The sequence below is a fragment of the Syngnathus leptorhynchus genome, chromosome 2 (assembly GCF_054491065.1).
Source record: "Syngnathus leptorhynchus isolate UIUO chromosome 2, UIUO_Slep, whole genome shotgun sequence".
In the NCBI taxonomy this organism is placed as follows: domain Eukaryota; kingdom Metazoa; phylum Chordata; class Actinopteri; order Syngnathiformes; family Syngnathidae; genus Syngnathus; species Syngnathus leptorhynchus.
The window spans coordinates 5,439,802-5,460,157 of record NC_141196.1 but is presented as its reverse complement, the minus strand read 5'-3'; the positions used below and the strand labels follow the sequence as shown (position 1 = coordinate 5,460,157).

The window sequence follows — 20,356 nt, the reverse complement described above, 5'->3', positions numbered from 1 at the left end:
TATATATGGTATATATATATATATATAGGTTTTCAATCATTTGGCTGGACTGTCAAAAAGGGGGCATGGTTTAAGCGAAAGGACTGGTTCAACAATCATCTCAGGTAGCATTACCCATTTACAGTGAGACATTCACGGCTGGAGATGCTGGAGCAGCACACGTGTTCAGTAGCAGCATCACAATTCCACAGCATAAAGAACAAAACAAAGAGGATCGTAAAAGTCGGGGTGGATTTTGCCGTGCACTTGAATCAAATATTGACCGTGCTGTCTGATATATCGACAAAAAGACCTCGCCGTGCTTTTGGAAATACAACAAAAAGAGTCAAAAGCGAGTCACTACAACACAAACTATCCATCTATCCATCTATCTATCTATCACCTTTATGAGATGAAGGGACTAGAAAAAGGCCATTGGCCTGACAAGAGTGCCATACTAGACTTGTCCATAAGTTCAGCAGGAAGCCTCATCACAAAGAAGCTTTGCTTCTGGGTCTGTGCCACTTTCTTTCTTTTCTTGTTTGGAGCCCGGAACCTCGGAAGCGTCACTCTTGTTGCTCTCAGCCTTGGTGGAGGCAGGCAAAGCCACAGGGTGAATCTTCATGTGACCCTGTGGACGAGAAGCACGGCTATATTCAATCGTGTCGTGCAACTGAATTTTCAAATTAAAGAATCGTACCTTTAGGCCACTGCGGCTAGCGTATAGCTTTCCGCACTGGGCGCAGCTGTAGGGTTTGTCCGAGCGAGGAGCTTGGGAGCGTGGACCTGACGCAGTGACGGGCAGCTCCAGACTCTCCGAGCTCTCGTTCTCTGCTTCTGCTGCAGCGGGAGGTGGTGGCACCATGTTGTCTCTCTCGCTGTCACTATGAGACGCGTCCGGCGGGACGCTGACGTCTACTACCGAGCTGCAAGTTGCTGGACTCTCTGGGAGGCTTTGGGGATTTCCATCCGGTGTGCGTTCGTCGTCGTTGTCAATCTCGCTGGTCTCGTGGAGCTTTGAAAGGCACAAGGGGAATGGGCCGTCGCTACCGTTCATTGCGGCAGAAGCAGAGCTCGCTGTGGGGGCTTTGCCAGGGCTTCCCACGTCAGTGTGGGCCAACTCTTGGGAGTTGTTTGAGGGGCTAGTGTCATCAAGGTTGGTGTCGCTCAGATCCAGGGGGTCTTCAAGTCCTACCAAATGTGCTTTATGGGTTAGCGGTGGGCTAACGCTGGGTGCTGATCCCTCAGATTCCTCCATCTTGACATCACCAGTGGTGGCGGTCTTGGAAATGGCACTTTTGGAGGTTGTGAGAGCCAACGGAAGGAGCTGCTGAGCTTCCAACGGCGAGCCGCCCGGCTCGTTCTCTGCATCAAAGACTGCGCTCTCCATTTCTGTACCATCTTCTGCTTGCGTTGCATCTTCATTGGGCGGTATTTGCCCTCCGAGGTGCAGGCGGATGTGATGCTGAAGCACCAAGGCATTGGTGAACTTACGCGGGCACAGCGGGCAGGAGTTAAGCGCCCGGGAATTGGCCGGTCTGGCCCGATGAGTGGCCAGGTGGGCTCTGAGGCTGCCCTTGGTGGAGAAGGAGCGACCGCAGAGCTTACAAGGGAAAGGGCGTTCTCCCAGATGAGTGGCCTGATGCAGGCGCAGGGCTCGCGCGCAGCTCAGCACCCGCAGGCACACCCCGCACTGATTGGCCACTTGAGCGGCAGGCAGAGGGGAAGCGGCGGAGACGCCGGCGGTCAAGTTGGCGCCCGGAACTCCTTGGCCGGCGTTGGAACCGAGGCCGAGGGTGGATAACATTTCCCTGTGATAGGCGGCGGAGACGCTAGTCAGGTCGTGACCGTTAGTGTTGGCCTCGGCCAGGGTGAGTGAGGAGGCGGAGGAAGATGAAGTTCCTTCCTGCGGCTGCTTCTCAAGCTTCTGTACCAGACGCTGCAGCTTGGAGGTGTCTGAGGTCTGAGCCAGAGTAGAGGGAGAGGAGGAGGGAGAAGAGGTGGATGCTTTGGGGAATGGCGGGAAAGGAAAGGGTAGCTGATGTGCTGAAGTCAGGTGGGAAGTTGACGGGTGACCCGCCGGCCGCAAAAGGGCCATGTGGTGAGGGGACGCGCCTCCCGGGAAGAGAATCTTGGGGAGGTGAGCCACGCGGGAGTAGGAGGCAGATGTGTGGAGTGCTGAGTGAGGAGGAGTGTTTTCATCAAAGCGTTGCTGCTTCACCCCTTTAAACTGCGAGGAAGAGGACGACGTGGAAGCCGGCGGTACCGAGCTCGCCGCGCCACCGACCGCTGAGGCCCGGTTCAATTGTAGCAAGGAATGAGCTGTTGACAACAGTGCCATGTCCACAGAGGGCGGCAGAGGTAGAGAAGAAGGAGACGGCCGTGGCGATGTGCTGGACAAGAATCCCAAAGCCATGCTCTCCGCCAAGCTGGAGGGAACGCTTCCTTTCACTCCGTGAAAAGACTCGTCGTCGTCGGCTCGCCGCTTCCTCCGCCTCTGGACGGCGCTGGAGGCCGAAGCCGAGGCGCTCGGCGTCTGCTCCGAGAGCGCGGGGGGCAGCAGAGAAAGGGAAAGCTCCGGGTTCTGCTCTCGGTGGCGTAGGAAATGAGCTTTGAGGTTTCCCCTCGTGGTGAAGCGGCTCAGGCATACCGGACACTGGTACGGTCTCTCTCCCGTGTGCGACCTCAGATGGATCTGCAGCGAAGAGTCACTGCTCAAAATCTTGCCGCAAAAGCGGCACATGTGCTGCGGTCGTCCCGACGCTGAGGCGGAGCCTAAAGAGGACACGTACGGGAGATCTTGGGAAAGGCTGCCGGCGGAGAAGCTAACACCGTTGCTGTGAGCAAATAAAGCTGTGTTGGACGAGGAGCGTGGCGGCAGCCCCAACGACAAGGAGAGCGGGTGAAGGGAGGCCACGGACGAGGTCGACACGGCGGACGATATGGACGACGGTGTCCTGCTGCCGTTGACCTGCAGGGGGCCTTGTTTGGAATGAGGCGGCTGGGCAAAGAGGGCCGACGGCAGGCCGCTTAACAGCGATGCCGCCGTGGTGGTGACAGGCGTGCCAGTTGAGGGGCGCGCCGGCGACAAAGACGTCGCTTTCTGTTGGCTCTCGGCCCCACTCGCTCGTACGTTGCTATCCTGCCCTAAGACGACGCCTCCGAGCTTCAAAACGTGCCTGCAAATTTCCTCCGTGATCTGCATCTGGTGTATTTGTCTCTGTTGTAAAACTCGAAGCTCCTCCAGCAGGACTGCCAGGGTGGGCGGCACCTGAAGAACTTGGGGGCCCAGCAAGTTGGAGGTTTGCTGCTGAGGCGGGCTGTCACCGCCACACTGCTGTGGAAGGCACTGAGAAGACGACGAGGAGGTAGTGTTGGTGGAGGAGACACCCATGGTAGAATGGGACATGGCTTTGAAGCCGGACGTCTGTCCCGCGGGGGGAGGCGAATGTGTCTGCGAAGATAGCGACGGGTGAGGAAAGTCCGGCGAGAGGGAGGAGTGAGTGTTTGGTAGGGAGCTAGCGAAGGTCGCAATGTGGTTGGGCCAGTGGGGAGGGGGGGAGCTCTCGCTGGGCAAGGAGGGCGCGTGGAGCCCGCCGGGGGACGGGCGTGGGGCCAAAGGGGGCTGGCAGTCTTGGAGTGATCTTGGCGAAGAAGAAGAGGAACCCGATGAGGTGACTTCGGACCCGAGAGAGGTGGATGGCGACTTTATGCACAGGGGATCATCTGGAAGGAAAGAAAGGCAACATGTACCAGGATGCTTTTGCTCACTTGATTTTGCGAGCCACCCTTTTCATTTATTTTGATCCCAGCCCTAAACGAGATTTGTATGCGTTGACTCCATATCACCAATCGTGTGACCTTGTTGGGTAAACATTGTTGTCAGATCAAAGTCACCTAAAGCGTTCGTTAAGAACATCTCACAAAAAAAAAACATCTCTGAGCATTCAAGTAGTAGTAGTGTGTGTGTGTTGTCTCAAAGTCCTCAAACACACACACAAAAAAAGCTCCCAGTCCACCTTGTTGTCAAGGCAACACATTTCCCAGGACAATGGGCATCACCAAGACAACCCCTAACCCCTCTTAAACCCCCCACAGCCTCCACCCCCGTTCTGTCCCTGTCTTTCATCTCCCCATTTACCCTTCCCCCCCTTACGTCACAGAGGAGGTCAAGGGTCAGGCCAGGCTGAGGGTCCTGGCACTGTCCGCACATTCTGATTGGTCAACTCATCTGACCTTTGCTGCTCAGGGGTCAAATTCTTTCAGAATCTTGAGCTCAGAGTGAGAAAAAAGCAAAGTGCATGTGTGTGGAGAAGGGGGGGGGGCAACAATGGAGAGAGTAACTTAACTATTCCCTCCTGCAGAGGTAAAGTGATTTATCAAAACTCAAAGCCTTTTGCATTGAAAAGTCCAACGTAAAGACCTAAAGTCTCCAATTAGCCGCACAGTTGCTCGAGGGGCTCACCCAAAAATATTTAGCAATGAAGGATTCTATTTGATCATTTTGTAAAAGAAGCTAATCAATCAACACTACATCAGCCAATTAAAAGTTCTGATGTAAAAGTGACAAATGGACATTGACAAATGAAAAAAGCTTTCACTGTTTTGGTTTTAAAAGAATGAAAGTCGCGTTTATTTAAATATCAACATCCGTTAACTAGATTAGGAAGTGCAAAATTACGAGTTGTATTTTTGAAACTTCTTCAAATATGAAGGTGTACCTTCATTAAACATTATTTTTATAAAATGACCATTCAAAAATAGTACATGTCGTTTTTTTTAAGTGTCGGGATGTTTATGAGGGCTTTCTTTTGAAAAAAAAAAAATCACTCTGGACAGAAAGTTTGAGTTCCTCTATAGAGAAGCAGGAGAAAGAGAGCAAGGGGGCGCCATTGAAAGATTATCACAATAGAAAGAAGGGTGCGAGATTACCCCCCCGCCCCGACCCCCACCAGCACCACCATCTAAGCCCTCAACAACACACCATCAAAGAGCTTCATCAGCCTGTTGCTTTGGTACCAATAAGCAAGTCCCAAAGCAGAAAAAAAACGGAATATCAAGGAAGACATTTTGATAGAGACACACGTTTGATTTCTTACCGTGAGCGAGCACCCTCGGGCCCCCCGGATCGGCGTTGACGAGATGTTGGGGTCTCTTCTGTTTCCGGCGTGACATGATTCACGACGAGCCAGGAGGAGGTGCAGGAGGAGGAGGGTTGCCAATGGCTTAGCGACGCTCCTCAAATGCATCCACTACAAGAGATTGAAAAAGTTCCTGCAAGTTTCCCGTCAAACAATTCGCTGGAAAGAAAAAGGAGAGAGGCGAGAGGAGCTCTAGCAGGTCTTCATAAGAGACCGACCGCAGTGTGTATGTGTGTGTGCTTTACCAAAGTCTCCGCTCCCCCCCTCACCCAAAAAAAAAAAAAAAAAAAACTTGACCAATTTGCGCTCCTCCTCTCCCACGGCTTGCCCCGCTGCATGCACATGTAGCGAACACACACACACACACACACGTACGTACGTACGTACACACAACTGCTCCTTGTTCTGCCGTATTTGCATTTCAATGGCGTGGAACTCGCAGCCTCCCCTCTTGTCTCCCCCACGTACGGCGTCATTTGTCTCGCTTTGGCTCATTCACCAAACGTTGCAAATTTAGTCTGGACAGATAATTAAGTCGTAAGAGAAATTGAGGGAACAACTACAACAGGTGTTCCAAAGAGCGCGCTGGTTTAAAAAAAAATAAAAAAAATATTTGGTCTCTCACTGCGGAGTCAAAAGCGAAATCAAGAGTTCTAAATGCTTATTGGAGGCAATTTGTGAAACGAGCGCGGCGCGGGTGCGCGCGCGTAATCACGCACGCAGGCATTAATGCATTTGAATTCTATGTAAAAGGCAGCTAGCGAATAGATGGCAAGATGTGTGACAATGACGTCCAGGACACAGTTGAGTGAGCGTCCCCTCCCCTTCTCCCACCACCCCGCTCACTATGAAACCCAGGCCGGATCCCGTGGCGCAATGGACAATGCTCCCCTTTCACCCCCTGTCACCTCCCGTACCGTATGGAGCTTTTGGATAAAAGAAAGAGAAGGAGACTGTGGGGACATGTTGAACCTGTGCGAGGAAATGCACTGACCTCAGCTGCCAATTCATCATTTTGGGGGAGGTGACTCCAAAAGCCAGAGGTGACATTATGCAAAGAGCATTTTATGGATGTTAAATCTGCAGATGTTGGTTGAGGATGCTCAGTTGTTTTCAAAACAGTGCATTGGTGGAAGTGGACTCAAGGAAAAAAATAGAGACGGCGTCTGACCAGTGCCTTTGATAGTTTGAATGAAGGTGAACTCAGCAAGGCTCCTCCTCTTATCCAATCAGGTATCAGAATTTGTTGACATCCTTTTCTGGCGCCTTGCACGTACTGAAGACTACAAGGTGTGATATGAGCAACCACTCAGATGATGCTACGGGCATGTTCAGTGATTTCCGTAATTTGGGAATTCTGCGTTGTGCTAAGTCACAGGTGTCAAACTCAAGGCCCCGGGGGCCAGATACGGCCCGCCACATCATTTTATGTGGCCCGCAAAGACAAATTTGTGTGTCATTACTAGAATTGCAAATTGTCTTCACTTTTAAAAAAAAAAAATTCATATATTTGACCAGTTTTTACTGGTCTGATTTGAAAATGAGGTATTTGTCAGTTTGTTTTGTAGCTTTTACTTTTATTTGGGTTGACAGTTATAATGGCCCTCCGAAAGAAGCTATGACTTACAATGCGGCCCGCCCCAAAAAATGAGTTTGACACCCCTGTGCTACGTAAAACACCTGTTTACAGTTTTGCCTTGAAGTGCAAAATGTAAATATGGACAATGACGTGAAGAGATGTCTTTGCTTTCGACTTGTAGTTGTGTTGCAATTAAGTCAGCCAATTCAAGATTTTATCTTCAATCTCCAACAAAAACCAGATAACCTTTGACAGTTTTCAAAGGAAAACTCAATGTTTATTATGTAATACCTCAAAACCGGATTTGATCCAGTAAAACTTCAAACAGTTCAACCACTTCTAGCAGCATGGCGCATTCAACTTTATTTTGCAACCAGTCGATGGCTTGACAAAAAGATACGCTCAAATAAATAATAAAAAAAAAAGTAGCACGATGGCTGGGCATTATGTACAAAAGATGAAAAGCGGATTGTGTCTTTTGGTCCTCATTCACTTTGAGGCTTGTAACTGACGGAAGTGACGATGAGACTCTGGGCATTTTGAGTCTTGCCGTTGACGACGAGGAACAAAGGCGAGTCCACGCGGATGCTCTTGAAGTCAAACGACTGGGGGGGGGGAGAAGAAAATGTCAGCAGGGGCGAGACCATTCCGCGACGGAGCCGTTTGACTCACCGTGTCTTTGTGCGTGATACTGTGTCGTTTGACCTGCGGCTCGGGAACCACCACCGTGTCACCGATGAGGACCCCCCAGCTGTCGGCCGTGTTGTACACCATCACCACCACGCAAGTCTCCTCGCTATCGATCATGCCGAACGTACTGGAGAGCAAAGAAAAGGTGGCGCGTCCAGTATGGACACAAGAAGGAGAGAAGAGACTGGCCGTAACTTACAAGGCCATGCGAGCCCGGGACGCCAGACTGAAGACCACCTTGCCCATGGCGGCCACGCCGCCGTTGAGGCCGTGCGTCAGTGAGGATGACTGCCGTGGCTCCAGGCTTCCCACGCGGCCCGTCCATGAGCGGAACTCAGGGGAGGAACACGGGCCCAGAGACGACGTGCTCAGGTTGGACATCATGCTCCGTAAACGGCGCGCCTTCACCTTTCCCTGCAGGACAGTGTCCGACAGATGCTCCCTTCAACCCCCCATTGTCAAACCTCTTGCAGCTTTTACCTTCCGCTATTGTAGGGCAAAATGCGCAATTCTATTTTTCCTTTCTCCTCCATTTTCAAAAGTGTAATATCACAAGTTGAGATACAAGAAGAGCACGGCCACCTTTGTCTGGCAGAGTTCCGTGACGTTGTGGAGGTACTCCATCAGCTGCTTTTCCTTCTCCGCAGGCTCCGGCCAGCCGGGGTCCAAAGCGGCCGCCCGGCTGTAGCCCCCAAGCGCCGACCCAAACATTTCTTCGTACTGGAACAGGGTGGCTCGGTTAAAGTGCAGCTCTGGGTAACAAGCGGCGGCTCGATCCACTCGTTCCTGGCGAGGCAGGGGTGACCACTTGAGCATTGATTCATTGTGTTGATTCATTTGTATGTGTGGTTGTGTACTAACAGCCTGCGCATAGGCACTTAGAGCCTGGGTGGACAACTGCGGCCTTTGTCCACAAGAGAAGAACAGAGAGACATAGGCGTTGCCCAAAATATCTGCAAAGACAAGTACGGAGCAGATAAGAGAGGGGAAAGATATCAGATAGGAAAACCGTCTCGACCGTTGGCCGCTCGGCACACTCACACCAGGATGTCCCGTCGGAGACGTCCAGTTGGACAGCTTGGCGGGCCATATCCACGCTCTCCATAACCTGCTTGCTGTGCGCGTCGCCGTCCGCCGCCGGGAGCTGCCTCAGAACCATGGACATGTTGCGCAAAGATACCTTGTTCTTGCTCTAAAAAGCAAGCGCACAATGGTGAGCAAAGACGCGCCTCCCCCTCACGTCTGGTCATCGTGTACCTGTTGCAAGGCTCCCGTGAAGCAGTTCTTGGCGGCCATCAGGTCTCCTTTTTTCCAGTACTGCTCTCCCAGAATGTTCCAGCCCTCCACCAGGCCAGGCTCCAGCTTGACAGCACGGGAAAGGCAATCCTCTGCGGCGGCGCTGAAATCTGGAGCTACGTTGAGGCACCTGCCCTTCTGCAGCAGGAACTCCGCTTTGTGCTTGTAACGTTCTAAGGGGGAGACGTGCGGCATGCAGGAGTTTTGGCTCAACAAGTCACCCACATGGAAAGCAGCAGCGGGAGCGCACCTGCTAACTTACCTTCTTTCTCCTGTAGCTTTTTCAGCAACTTTTCCAATTCGAGTGCGACGTCCTGTTGTTTCCGGAACGCCTCCTCTACACTGTGAGTCTCAAAGTAACAATCTCTATAATTGTACAACTCATCCACCAGCCCCTGGAACAATCAAAGTAAGAAAGTCAAAGCGGTTAATTGTAAAATGCAAGTACAAATAATCATACAAGTTACCCAGCGAAAGAAAAGGCATCAAATATATATTTGTCGCGCGCACGCGCACACACACACGCGCACACACACACACACACACACACACACACACACACACACACACACAAATACACACACATACACGTACACACACGTACACGTTGTTTAGATGTTCAGGGCGCAAAGATGACTGCGTAGAAGGTGAGCATAGAAAACACATTGTCAACGCGTACGTTATCACCAGTGGAAACACAAAAAACAATTACCTTGATATTTTGGAGTTCGTTTTCCTCCGCCATCTTCTCCTGTGTGCCACAAATGAGTTAAGATTGTCAAAAAGTGTCACGACTTGAGCATTAAAGGCAACACTCTGCACTTAGGATGAGGATAATAAGGAATCATTTCCCCGTGATGAAGAAAAAAATTGAAAGATTTGTTCCGATGTTTTCACGGGTTTCAGAATAACGATTTCCGACTATCACGGAAATGAGGCAAGTCCGTTTACCAAATTGATCCGACGAGCAACATCATCTCAATCCATTAATTTGATTTTAAAGTCTTTAGTGTCTGGACACGTTCTACGAAATTGTAAATGTTAGTAGAGCAGATTTTACGATTTTTCTATTGGGGCCGAAGTAAATTCTTTTGATTCGGAAATTGGAAAATTTGTGAAAACATTACGGATTAATATGATGCTACCCGGACAATATTCAGGTGTGCACCACACGTCGCGGCTATCCGCAAATTCCGTAGCCCTCCGTTCATTACTGGGTTTATTTTTTTTATGGCTTTTTAAGCCAACATTACAACTGCCGCTGGAGTGTTTATTCGGGTCGCCATGTCGGACACATGGAGCAACATCCAGGCGCACAAAAAGCAGCTGGACTCTCTGCGGGAGAGGCTGCAGCGGAGGCGGAAAGAGCCGACGTCACAAGCAACACAACTTGCCGCTGGTAAGATAATTCCGTTGCTGCAGCTACGCTCCTTTTATCATCTTCAGGCTTTTCTGATTTGCATTCAATTAAGCATTAATAATCATAACAATACAAATATTTCGGTGTGTTTTAAGTTTAATTGAATCAAATCCAGTACGATGCAAATGACTAAAAAGCTACTGAAGCTGCAATGGAGACCAACTTCGAAAGTCATGCCGTTTAACTTTATGACAAAACAAATCTTCTTCTTTAAATCCTAAAGACTTGTCACTAAAAAAAGCATAAAAAACGAAAGAAACAGTTGTTTGTCCTATTATGTTCAGAAAATGTAAAGATCTGGAAATGTGAGTGAAAAGTGTCATTGATCCCTTTATTCAGCCTCAAAACAAAAATCGTATTCTATTCATTGTTAACTTTCTTTCCTTTCTCTTGTGCTGTGTGTCAGAGGTGGGTGCAAGCGCAGATGTTCCCGCGTCCAGGAGTGACAGCCCTGCCCCGTCAGCCGCGTTGGCGCCATGCGGCACTCGGGAGGACACACCGAAACCTCCCGACCCTGAATTGGAAAAGAGAATGCTGGCCTATTTGTCCGATCTGAGTCTCTCACTGCCCAAGGATTCCCTCACTATCACAAAAGACTTGAATGGCGTGAGTTGAGTAGAACATCACGAACCAGTTGTGTGGATGTCGCCTTTATTTCAGATCTCTTATTTGCAGTCGGAGACGGCCATCGCTCACGAATGGATCCAGAGTCTTTTGCTCAAGTTCTCTGCTCAGGAGCTCATCGAAGTCCGGCAGCCGGCTATGTCCTCGTCTTGTACGACGGTGGTCGTAGCGGTGGACCATACCAAATTATGGGCTATGATCGGATCGGGCGCCGGCGCCCCTCGGACGGGTGTCAAGAGAAAAGCAGAGGAGCAGTCCCAGTCCACGAGAAGTCCGGGTTTCTCGCCCTCGCTGCAGGGCTCGGCTTCTCCGCCGCGACCCCCGGCAGCTTCCGTCACCTCCGTTTTGCCGGTGGCGTCTTGGCAGACGGCGGGCATGGTCGGCGCATCGGGGAGTGGCGGCGACAAGAAAGGCAGGAGCAGTAAAAGCCAGTCGTCTCACATGGACATGGAAATCGAAAGCCTGCTCAACCAGCAGTCCACAAAAGAGCAGCAGAGCAAGAAGGTCAGACAAGGCGGGATACATCACACACACTCTGTACTTAAGTACAAACATGTAGGAATCAAAGGAATCAACAACAAAAAATGGATAGTAACAAAGTTTGTTGCTATTTCTGGTGACTTCTAACGTGCATTTTGATTTTTTTTGCAGGTTAGCCGAGAAATCCTGGAGCTGCTCAATGCCAGCACAGCCAAGGAACAATCGATAGTGGAGAAGTTTCGTTCTCGTGGCCGTGCTCAAGTTCAGGAATTTTGCGACCACGGCACCAAGGAGGAGTGTGTCCGCTCGGTGGATACGCCCCAACCGTGCACCAAGCTCCACTTCCGGTCCGTCCGTCCGTCTGTCCGTCGCTTGGGTGACAACTCTGAATTGACTTGCCTCCGTTTGTTTCTAGCCGCATCATCAACAATCATACAGACGAGAACCTGGGCGACTGTTCCTTCCTCAACACGTGTTTCCACATGGACACCTGCAAGTACGTCCACTACGAGATCGACAGCCCTCCCGAAGCCGAGGGGAGCCCGGCGGGGACCCAGCCGGGGGCCGCCGAGGCGGGCCTGCACGGCGACGACGCCGACAGCAACGTGGGCAAACTCTTCCCCTCTCAGGTGAAGTGAAGCGCGGTATTATTAAGTACATACCGCCAAGCTGACCTCGCTCTTCGGACCGGCAGTGGATCTGCTGCGACATCCGCTACTTGGACGTGTCCATCCTGGGTAAGTTTGCTGTGGTGATGGCAGACCCACCCTGGGACATCCACATGGAGCTGCCCTACGGGACTCTGACGGATGACGAGATGAGGAAACTCAACATCCCCATCCTGCAGGACGACGGCTTCCTCTTTCTTTGGGTCACTGGCAGGTAAGCGCAGCGAACGCCACGCGTTTTTTTTTCTGGCTTAAATGGAAGCCAAACTGAACAATGGCCATTTACGTGTTTTTTTTTTCCCCCTGTCAAAATGTAATTAGAATTTTTTTTTTTGTCTTCCAGGGCAATGGAGTTGGGGCGGGAGTGTTTGAGTCTGTGGGGGTAAGTCGCGCCGCCGCCGCAATGTCTTCCGCCACTTGGCAACGCACATGACCCGACCCCTCGTGTGTTCAGCTATGAGAGTATTGATGAAATCATCTGGGTGAAGACCAACCAGCTTCAGAGAATCATCCGCACCGGGAGAACAGGACATTGGCTGAACCACGGGAAGGAGCACTGCCTAGTGCGTTGACGTCGAACACGGGTCCGGGCCGCCGTCTCCGTGTTTCTAACGTGTCTGTGTCCAGGTGGGCGTGAAAGGCAACCCTCAGGGGTTCAACAGAGGTTTGGATTGCGACGTCATCGTTGCCGAGGTAATACGGCCACACTCTGGACCCGCCTGAGAATACCGCGCGGTAACCGTCCTTTGTCTTCAATCAGGTCCGTTCCACTAGTCACAAACCGGACGAAATCTACGGAATGATCGAGAGACTCTCGCCAGGAACCCGGAAGATCGAGTTGTTCGGTCGACCGCACAACGTCCAGCCCAACTGGTAGGCGGCACTAATCCTAAGCGACCGTTCGTCCGTGTGCCCCCGCTGTGCTACTCATTTTTGATTTGTTTATTTTTTTTTGCTCGTTCCCAGGGTGACGCTCGGGAACCAGCTGGACGGCATTCACCTCCTGGATCCAGATGTGGTGGCCCGCTTCAAGGAACGCTACCCGGATGGCGTCATTTCCAAACCCAAGAACATGCAGACGCAGCATAATTAATTGGGCGGGGGGGGGGGTTGACATCATACACTCAGCAGGGCTTCCATTAGCCCTTTTTTTTATCCTCTACAATCCATGATTTATTCTTTTAATAATAAATAAAAATGATTTTGAGCTATTTTATGTCCAAATTTTACACCGTTGAAGTACAATGACAGGCTGAACAATTAAATGTTTGACCGCTAGATGGCAGACTTTCCAATGAACAAGTGCAACTCAAAACTTTGAAGGGGTTCTATTTGTTTTTTTAGGGGCCCTCTCATCACCATATTTCTGTTCTTTTTTTTTTTTTTGCGATGGGGGGGGGTCGACAAAAGGTCACTTGCCAGTTGCCATTCACATCACACCAACTACATTGCGATTTTCAGGATTGACCCCACATGTGTTTTGTAGCTCTGTGACACCGACTGTTTACATTCCTTTGCTTTAACTTGCAAACTTGAGATACGAGCGCTGTATGCCTTGGACTTAATTGCTCCAACTGATGAAACCTTCATGGCTCAGAGGCCAAACATCTCTGAAGATGAAGATCTGAATGAAGGAGAATATTCAAAAACATCTTTAGAAAGCATTTTCATTCTGTTCAAGTCTGGATGTGTTTTTTAAAATATATTGTCATGTAGTGCTATTTTCTCATTCAAAAACTTTTTTAGCGGCCCGATTGTCAATCGTATTCATTTCAGTGTTCTGTATAATCAGTGGCTTTTTTTTTTTTTGAGTGAAGGGAGCGAATTAAACTCGTACCTCAAGTTTATCTAACTTTACTTTTTGGTGGGGTGAGCTTTTAGGAGAGTCAAAACACGTCATAGTTTTCCCAGCGCATTGCTTTCAGATGATTTTGCTGGATTCACGCCATCTTGTTTGACTTGACTGGAGCCGGACGGAAAGCTCGGGATTGGACTCGTCCCATCGCATTGGGGACAGGTGGCGCAGGTGCGCACGTACCTCACTCTTTTGAACACAAGTGGCACTTTTCTCCATATTTTGCCGGCAAGTGAGTATCCCTCCCTTGTTATTTGTTCACCCTTTGCTTGAAACGCGACACTTTGTGACCTGACCAACTAGTTTTTCGTCTCTCTTGCTTGTCTTCCGCGCACAAGAAGAGGAAGCGCGTTCTGGTCAACTCTCCCTAAACATTTAACACTCGGCGGAAGGTAAGCGCTTATCTTTTATTTAGCTTGACTAAGATTGTTGCTTATCTTTCTTATCACTTGGGTTTTGCCTTCACTTCCGTTTTTGCACTTTGACGGACCTTCCACATACGTCTGGCTATTTTTAAACAGCACACACACTTCACCGTCTACGACCCTGCCCGGCAAACCTTTTGGGCTAAAGATGAATAAAGAACAAATTGATTCGTTATTTTCTATCAGTCGGACTAAATTGTACTAGCATTTGGTAAGTTGCTCATGTTTGTTTCTTCTAAACGTGTTCAACGATTGAGACTTAAGAGTTTTAAATCTGACATTGTGGGAAGGCACTTAGTAAATTTCAGTGACATTCCTGCTTTTATTTTAAGGGACAGTCATTTAATAAGGCTTTTCAAATATTGGACAGAAATGTCCTTGAAATTTGGTGTGGTTTTCATTTTCTCAAGCACTTAACAAACTTGTTCTGGGCTGGCCCTGAAAAGAAAGCAGTAATTAAAACTTAGTGTGTCTATTCATTGAATCTATTGTCAGTCTTGTCTATGACGATCGTGTTTCAGCATGAACATGTTTCGGAAAGAAAAAAGCTCAACGGCGACCCCGCCGCTTCCGCCGCGGCCCAGCAAACAGGCCGGGACGGACCAAAGTGATTTGGGTCGCGTCCCGGCAGGCTCCGATGCAAACCTTGACTCGCAGGAGCAGGCCATGCTGATGGCAGGCGGGGCTCAACAGGTAAATGTTGACATGCAAACATTGACATGTTGGCACTGTGCCACCTTTTGACTGGATTGACTTACTTCTAGGGAAACAACCAGAAAGCTGCAAGTCTCCCAAAGTCCAAGGTGTGTGCACGCACATGAAGCGGAATAATCCAAACAAACGGCACACATGAATGACACGTGTGTTTGCAGAGGACTCGGGTGATGGGCGTGATGCAGAAAGTCAACCCCTTCAAGAGTTCATCACAGGTAAGAAAAAATATGTGCTTTTGAGGTGCTGGCAGTTCTGGCTCAAAAGGTGAAACACCCCCTTCCCTCCCAGGCGCCTCCTCTCTCACAGTCTTCTTCCACAGTCAATGCTGACTCAACCGAAATGGGAACTGACTCAACACAGGTCAGTAGAATTTTGAGAAAAAATGCTTTTTTTTTCTTGTTTTTTTTTACAAACATCAAATGAATATCTCAATTTGCTTCAAAATCCTCCAGAACAAATTATATTTCCCTTTAATGGGTTAAGTACATGAGCTCTTCCTCACCAAGAATTTTCACAAAGTCTCGTTTTGAGGTCATTTGATGACTTGACTTTAAGAACCCGCCAAGTTTCGGCCTGAATTATGTAAAAAAATAACATATTTTACAAACATAATTTGAAGGAACATTTTAAGCAGATTTTAATCATAATTAAGAACCCGCCAAGTTTCGGCCTGAATTATGTAAAAAATAACATATTTTACAAATAATTTGAAGGAACATTTTAAGCAGATTTTAATCATAATGACAGATTTCTTTCTGGGAAATTCTGTCTGTTCATTCTCGTGAGTGAGGAGTGGTTCATACTCCCGAATCACTACATTTTAGGGATGATCTCAGTCTACGAGTTGGCTAATACGGCCACTTTGCATTTTTTTAAAGACTGTGATTTGATGGAAATGTTGACCCGTTGCTACCTGAAGCAACCTATTTCCATCTACAATTAGCCAACTACAATTTGAATTTTCTCAAACGTGGAAAAAAGTAAATCAATGAACAATTTGCTTTATGTGACAATGACGTCACGCCATTGACCCAAAAAATTAAGAGCATGTTGTCTCAGGAATGTTCGAAGCAGAAGCACAAGAAAATGCAACAACACTGCCCTCTTGTGTTCGGATGACAAATGGTAATCTTGAAAAAGCGACCTCTCATCCCTCAGAATCCGGGAATGCTTAAAGGGATGATTCAGAAAGTCAACCCCTTCAAGTCTTCAACACAGGTGTGACCTCCCCCAAGCACAAATATGTCAAAATGAGCTCAAGTGGTGCCGAAAAGTACTGAACGTGGTCTCCACATCAGGCGGCTGACAAGGATTCTCAGGAGGAGTCTACAGAAACCTCACAGACGGATGGACTGGATGGAAAACAGGTAGACAAAACAATGGATTGCATCAAAGGTGAAGGGGGGCCAAGTTGAGAACCACACAAATGTTCTTTTTTTCCCCTCCTAATCCAACCACAGAGATTGATTATTCAAATAAACTTTGGTTGGTGGCCTTCTTTCAATTTTTGTTACGTTTTTTTTTTTTTTTTTTGTGATTCTTTAGAACCCCGGAATGCTTGCAAGTGTCATGCAGAAGGTCAACCCATTCAAATCATGGCAGTCAAAGGTAAATGAATATTATTGCAGGAGCCTCACGTTTGCTTTTGCTCTGCTGCTGTTTGAATGACGGATTGTTGATTTATTTAAAAAAAATTTTTTATCCCCGCTCCAGCCCGATGCAGCCCCCAGCCAAGAAAGTCCACCAGATCTCAGCAACCTGCCCGATAAGACGACAGAGGTGGGATTTATTTATTTATTTATTTGACCGTCTTTCTGAAAAAGGATTTATTTTATATTTAATGGCATAGGTGTTTAACTAATGGGGCGAACGTGTGCGTGTGACGTTTGTGTGTTTCTTTTGTCTGGGCAACGCAGACGGCACACGAGGAGACGGACTCTGTGCAGCAGGTAAATGAGCGAAAATGTATTCGGCCGTCAGATTTTGAGTTGAGGTGTGTTGCGTGTTTGAAAATTTTGTGACCCGTCATCATGAATAGTCTTGTGATAAATGTTTGTTTTCTGTTCCCCCAGGACGTGGCATCGTTACCCGACTCCGAGAGATCGGACGCCGCTGTAGAGAGACGCGTAAGACGCCGCCGCCGCAATTTGTCGCGTCAACGTGGGCAAACATTTGTTTTTTTGCTGCAGTCTGGTGGTGACGCGGAGCATCCAAGCAACGCTGAGCTGAACCGCCGTGCCACCGAGCAGCCAAAGAAAAGAAAGAAGGTTTGATTGGCGTCCGCCAAACATCACCCTGGCACTGCTTGTAACCCATTGTTTGCTCCCTTCGTCTGGTAGACCTTCAGAATCAAAAGAATTCTGCCCGCTTCGTTCTTTGGCTCCGGAACCAAGGTATGAGTGGACCGTACGATAATATTATTTCCAAGTATGGCTTCTGATATGCTTTGTGTGGGCCGCCGCAGGATTCTGATGCTCGCACTCAGGTAGCGATTGATCAATTTCAAGTGGAAGTTCCCGTCATGTCATGGCACTGCGTCTGAACTTAGGAGGTGGAGGTGCAAACGTTGGAGATGGCCGACTTGCCCTCGTTGGAAGAAGCCGGCGCCGACGACCCGCTGGAGGTATTTCAGATTTTTTTTTTTTAATGCTGTACGAGCGAGAAATCAGAGCAGAAATGCCCCCCCAGGATGAAGGCGGACTCTTGGCATGGTGGAGAACAGTTGACGGTACGTAAGCGCGTTTGACGGGAAAGCAGATGAGCTCGCTGGCGCTAACCGTTCGTTCATTGTTGTCATTTGGCTCAGGCTGGGGCGAGTGGAACGAGGCCACCCAAGACCACCAGTCTGAAGAGTAAGTTGACTTTATATTGCGTTGTAAAACATTCTGCTCCTGTCCTAGCAAGACTTCAATTTTTGTCTCGGTCAAGAGCTATTGACCTCGATTTAGAATGTGTTGATTCATCGATTCAGTGCTACAATGGCACTGACCATGCCGATTTGGGCCTCAGGGTGGTGGAAGAAGCGGCGGACCGTGTGTACATGGCGGCGCGCCTGTTTGTGCGCTTGTTCAACCGGCGCGGTGGCTCGCTACAGCAGCGCGTCTTGGCGCTGCTGGCGCTGGCCGACGCCGCCGACAACTTCCACAAGAAGACTGTCTCGGCCAGCGTGGGCGGCGGCGTGGCCGGCGTGGCCGGCTCCATCACCACCATCACCGGACTCATCTTGGCCCCCTTCACGGCCGGAACGTCACTCATCGTCACGGCCGTGGGTATCGGCGTAGCCACGGCGGGCGGCATCACTTCCGCCTCTGCCAACATCACCGACACGGTGCATTCCAAGACGGACCGCAAGAAGGTGGAGAAGATGATCCAGGACTACCAGGAGGAGATGAATGACATTAAGGAGTGTCTGCAGTTCTTGCAGGTTAGCCGAGGTTCTTTTTTTTCATCATCTTCTAGTACGATACGCGCTTTGTTGATGTTTTTTTGTTTTGTATAGTATGTGTTCTTCTAAATGTCCACAAGGGCGCGCCAAAGGCCAAGTAATGAATTTACCCCTAGTGAACGATTGAACACCTGAACTACGGTGGGCATATCTTCTGGGCGCTGGAATGATGGAGTGCCAGGAAATTTACACACGTTTGCGTGAGACAAGGGATGCATTCAAAGACCGTTTACACCGTAGAACATATCTAACTCGGGTGGAAAAAAAAAAGTGCACAATTTTTGGTTTCTAACTCATCCACAGCTTTGTTGTTTTACTTGTTACATTTTATAATCACTAAACAGGGCTTCCAAAATATATCTTGTACAAGTTTGCCAAGTATTTGGTTGGGGGAAATGTCAAGAATTAATTGAGGGGTTATACTGCCGGAAGGCTTCAGTCAACATCTGAAGTCTTCCAATACTTCAACTTTTACTGTACTATGTAAAGAAATATTGTTGTGTTCAAAATCTTAAATGTCTGGTGTTTAAATGTTTTAATTCATCAAAGGGATTCCAAATCTAATGTTTCTTTTTGTATTAAGTGTCAGCTATCATGTGCTTTTCTCTCTCACCAGGAAGGGATGGAAACTCTGGAGGAGTGGAACTTTGAGCAGTACGCCCAGAGCATCTCCCAGAAGCATCTGAACCAGAACGTCAAGCACGTCATGAAGGAGGGCGGCCGGGCCGGCAAGGCTTTGGTCATCAACACTGAAAGCCTGATCAACACCGTCCAGATTCTCAGCGTGGCGGGCGGCGCTGCCAAAGCCGCCCAAGTCATAAGCATCACCACCGGGGTCATGTCCGGACTCTTCCTTGCGCTCGACATCTTCTTCTTGGCCAAAGACTCGGTGGAGCTGCGGAAGGGCGCCAAGACGGAGTTTGCCGCCAAGATCCGAGAGGTTTGCAAGGACCTCCAGGATGGGCTCCTGGAACTTAACCGCATCAAGGAAGAGTTGCAGAAGACAATGGACGGCATCCAGGTGGAGGAAGAAGAAGAAGAGGATGATGACTTCAAGTCAGAGTTAAAGAAACTTATTGAGCTGGAGGAGTGACCAAACCTGGCTACAGCTGCCAAGCTTTGCATTTTGTCTTTTTAATTTTCTTTCAATAAAACGGTGAGTTTTTTGACATGTCCTTGTTGTCTTGGTTACAGCCAGTCTGCTTGCCTGCTATGGGAGAAGCTACTTCAGTCACCGGGCCCTGTTTTGGCCATACCCTCGAAAAATCTGGCCTACTGAGAAGGTAACAAAAAAAAAAGAGGTTAATGCTAATTTGCAATTCTTGACTAAATTGTTCTCAGTCTGAGCACATATTTTTCGGATACAGCAGTATGCAAAAGTGTGGGCACCCCAAAACATTTTCAAGGTTTTCCTTTGTAAATCATTGTTATTCGGATCAGCAATTTCAGTTAAATAAATCCTATAGCAGACAAACAGTGATATTTCAGAAGTGAAATGAAGTTTATAGGATGGACAGAAAGTAGGCAATCATTATTTAAACAAAAGTAGACAGGTGCATAAATTTGGGCACCCCAACAGAAAGATTTCATCAATATATAGTAGATCCTCCTTTTAGATCTTCCTATAGCTTCCAATGACAGTCTGAATTCTGGTTGAAGGTATTTTTGAAGTCATCGTTTGACCATTCGAGTGGACCATACTTTTGGAGTAAGTGTAAGTGTATGTTGGAAGAGCATGAGCAATGTTAGAAATCAAAATATCCCAAAAGTTGTTGTTTTTTTTTCCCCTCATGCCATTTTTTTTAATTTTTTTTTATTTTTTTTTAGAGCTCTTCACAAGTTTTAATCTATTGCTTGCTGCACCTTGCACACCCTCCCCTCTCCTGCCATTACTAATATGATTGAAAGTTCCTTTTCATTATCCATTAGTTTAGCTCCCTCTAGGGCTAAGAATGGAAAGTTTGAGCGTACGTACGACGAGACTGTGGCGCTCTTGTTGGCTTACTGGGGGCAGGGGGAGGAGATGGAGGAGTGGTGGTG

The 20,356-nt window shown here is 48.6% G+C and overlaps 4 protein-coding genes across 9 annotated transcripts; 2 read left to right on the top strand and 2 right to left on the bottom strand.

Moving 5' to 3' along the window:
• Nucleotides 1-40: 40 nt before the first annotated feature.
• Nucleotides 41-5,927, bottom strand: LOC147060358 (uncharacterized). Of its 5 annotated transcripts, none has more exons than XM_085933599.1 (4): nt 5,366-5,927; nt 5,079-5,279; nt 680-3,705; nt 41-610 (listed from the first exon to the last, which is right to left on the bottom strand). In XM_085933599.1, the coding sequence occupies exons 2-4, from the start codon at nt 5,152-5,154 to the stop codon at nt 455-457; spliced, it is 3,258 nt and encodes a 1,085-aa protein (XP_085789725.1). In that variant the 5' UTR covers nt 5,155-5,279; nt 5,366-5,927; the 3' UTR covers nt 41-454. The 5 variants fall into 5 exon arrangements, with proteins under 5 accessions (XP_085789725.1, XP_085789743.1, XP_085789761.1 ...); XM_085933617.1 differs by having other exon boundaries at nt 5,500-5,927; XM_085933635.1 differs by having other exon boundaries at nt 5,079-5,231; nt 5,504-5,927.
• A 1,109-nt stretch (nt 5,928-7,036) lies between these two features.
• ttc5 (tetratricopeptide repeat domain 5) lies at nt 7,037-9,661 on the bottom strand. The gene is made up of 9 exons (XM_085934132.1): nt 9,398-9,661; nt 8,948-9,080; nt 8,647-8,858; nt 8,431-8,581; nt 8,251-8,342; nt 7,972-8,175; nt 7,589-7,803; nt 7,372-7,516; nt 7,037-7,304 (listed from the first exon to the last, which is right to left on the bottom strand). Exons 1-9 carry the CDS (start codon nt 9,428-9,430, stop codon nt 7,185-7,187), a joined length of 1,305 nt encoding a protein of 434 aa, XP_085790258.1. The 5' UTR covers nt 9,431-9,661; the 3' UTR covers nt 7,037-7,184.
• On the top strand, nt 9,235-12,983 carry mettl3 (methyltransferase like 3). Its single transcript, XM_085934035.1, has 11 exons — nt 9,235-10,084; nt 10,512-10,711; nt 10,781-11,233; nt 11,381-11,556; nt 11,625-11,838; nt 11,904-12,091; nt 12,221-12,259; nt 12,332-12,440; nt 12,505-12,570; nt 12,638-12,750; nt 12,844-12,983. The coding sequence occupies exons 1-11, from the start codon at nt 9,970-9,972 to the stop codon at nt 12,968-12,970; spliced, it is 1,800 nt and encodes a 599-aa protein (XP_085790161.1). The 5' UTR covers nt 9,235-9,969; the 3' UTR covers nt 12,971-12,983.
• Nucleotides 12,984-13,000: 17 nt separating this feature from the next.
• Nucleotides 13,001-19,485, top strand: apold1b (apolipoprotein L domain containing 1b). 2 transcript variants are annotated; one of them, XM_085933961.1, is made up of 20 exons: nt 13,001-13,964; nt 14,071-14,124; nt 14,679-14,850; nt 14,922-14,960; nt 15,030-15,086; nt 15,160-15,231; nt 16,030-16,089; nt 16,170-16,238; nt 16,417-16,479; nt 16,585-16,650; nt 16,788-16,820; nt 16,944-16,997; nt 17,061-17,138; nt 17,211-17,264; nt 17,336-17,356; nt 17,420-17,494; nt 17,560-17,599; nt 17,678-17,723; nt 17,881-18,295; nt 18,933-19,485. In XM_085933961.1, exons 3-20 carry the CDS (start codon nt 14,680-14,682, stop codon nt 19,407-19,409), a joined length of 1,890 nt encoding a protein of 629 aa, XP_085790087.1. In that variant the 5' UTR covers nt 13,001-13,964; nt 14,071-14,124; nt 14,679; the 3' UTR covers nt 19,410-19,485. The 2 variants fall into 2 exon arrangements, with proteins under 2 accessions (XP_085790087.1, XP_085790095.1); XM_085933969.1 differs by lacking the exons at nt 13,001-13,964; nt 14,071-14,124 and adding an exon at nt 14,188-14,368.
• Nucleotides 19,486-20,356: the final 871 nt, after the last annotated feature.

Coding starts and splice junctions, on each gene's coding strand:
- apold1b (XM_085933961.1), top strand. CDS start 14,680: ATGAACATGTTTCGGAAAGAAAAAAGCTCAACGGCGACCCCGCCGCTT. Junction 14,851..14,921: donor TGGCAGGCGGGGCTCAACAG/GTAAATGTTGAC, acceptor ACTTACTTCTAG/GGAAACAACCAGAAAGCTGC. Junction 17,600..17,677: donor ATGGTGGAGAACAGTTGACG/GTACGTAAGCGC, acceptor CATTTGGCTCAG/GCTGGGGCGAGTGGAACGAG.
- ttc5 (XM_085934132.1), bottom strand. CDS start 9,430: ATGGCGGAGGAAAACGAACTCCAAAATATCAAG. Junction 8,859..8,947: donor AAAGCTACAGGAGAAAGAAG/GTAAGTTAGCAG, acceptor TCTCCCCCTTAG/AACGTTACAAGCACAAAGCG. Junction 8,343..8,430: donor CTCCGACGGGACATCCTGGT/GTGAGTGTGCCG, acceptor TTGTCTTTGCAG/ATATTTTGGGCAACGCCTAT.
- mettl3 (XM_085934035.1), top strand. CDS start 9,970: ATGTCGGACACATGGAGCAACATCCAGGCGCACAAAAAGCAGCTGGAC. Junction 11,234..11,380: donor AAGAGCAGCAGAGCAAGAAG/GTCAGACAAGGC, acceptor TTTTTTTTGCAG/GTTAGCCGAGAAATCCTGGA. Junction 12,260..12,331: donor GAGTGTTTGAGTCTGTGGGG/GTAAGTCGCGCC, acceptor TCGTGTGTTCAG/CTATGAGAGTATTGATGAAA.
- LOC147060358 (XM_085933608.1), bottom strand. CDS start 5,154: ATGTCACGCCGGAAACAGAAGAGACCCCAACATCTCGTCAACGCCGAT. Junction 3,706..5,078: donor CCCGAGGGTGCTCGCTCACG/GTAAGAAATCAA, acceptor CTTTCCTTCCAG/ATGATCCCCTGTGCATAAAG. Junction 611..679: donor CTAGCCGCAGTGGCCTAAAG/GTACGATTCTTT, acceptor TCTCGTCCACAG/GGTCACATGAAGATTCACCC.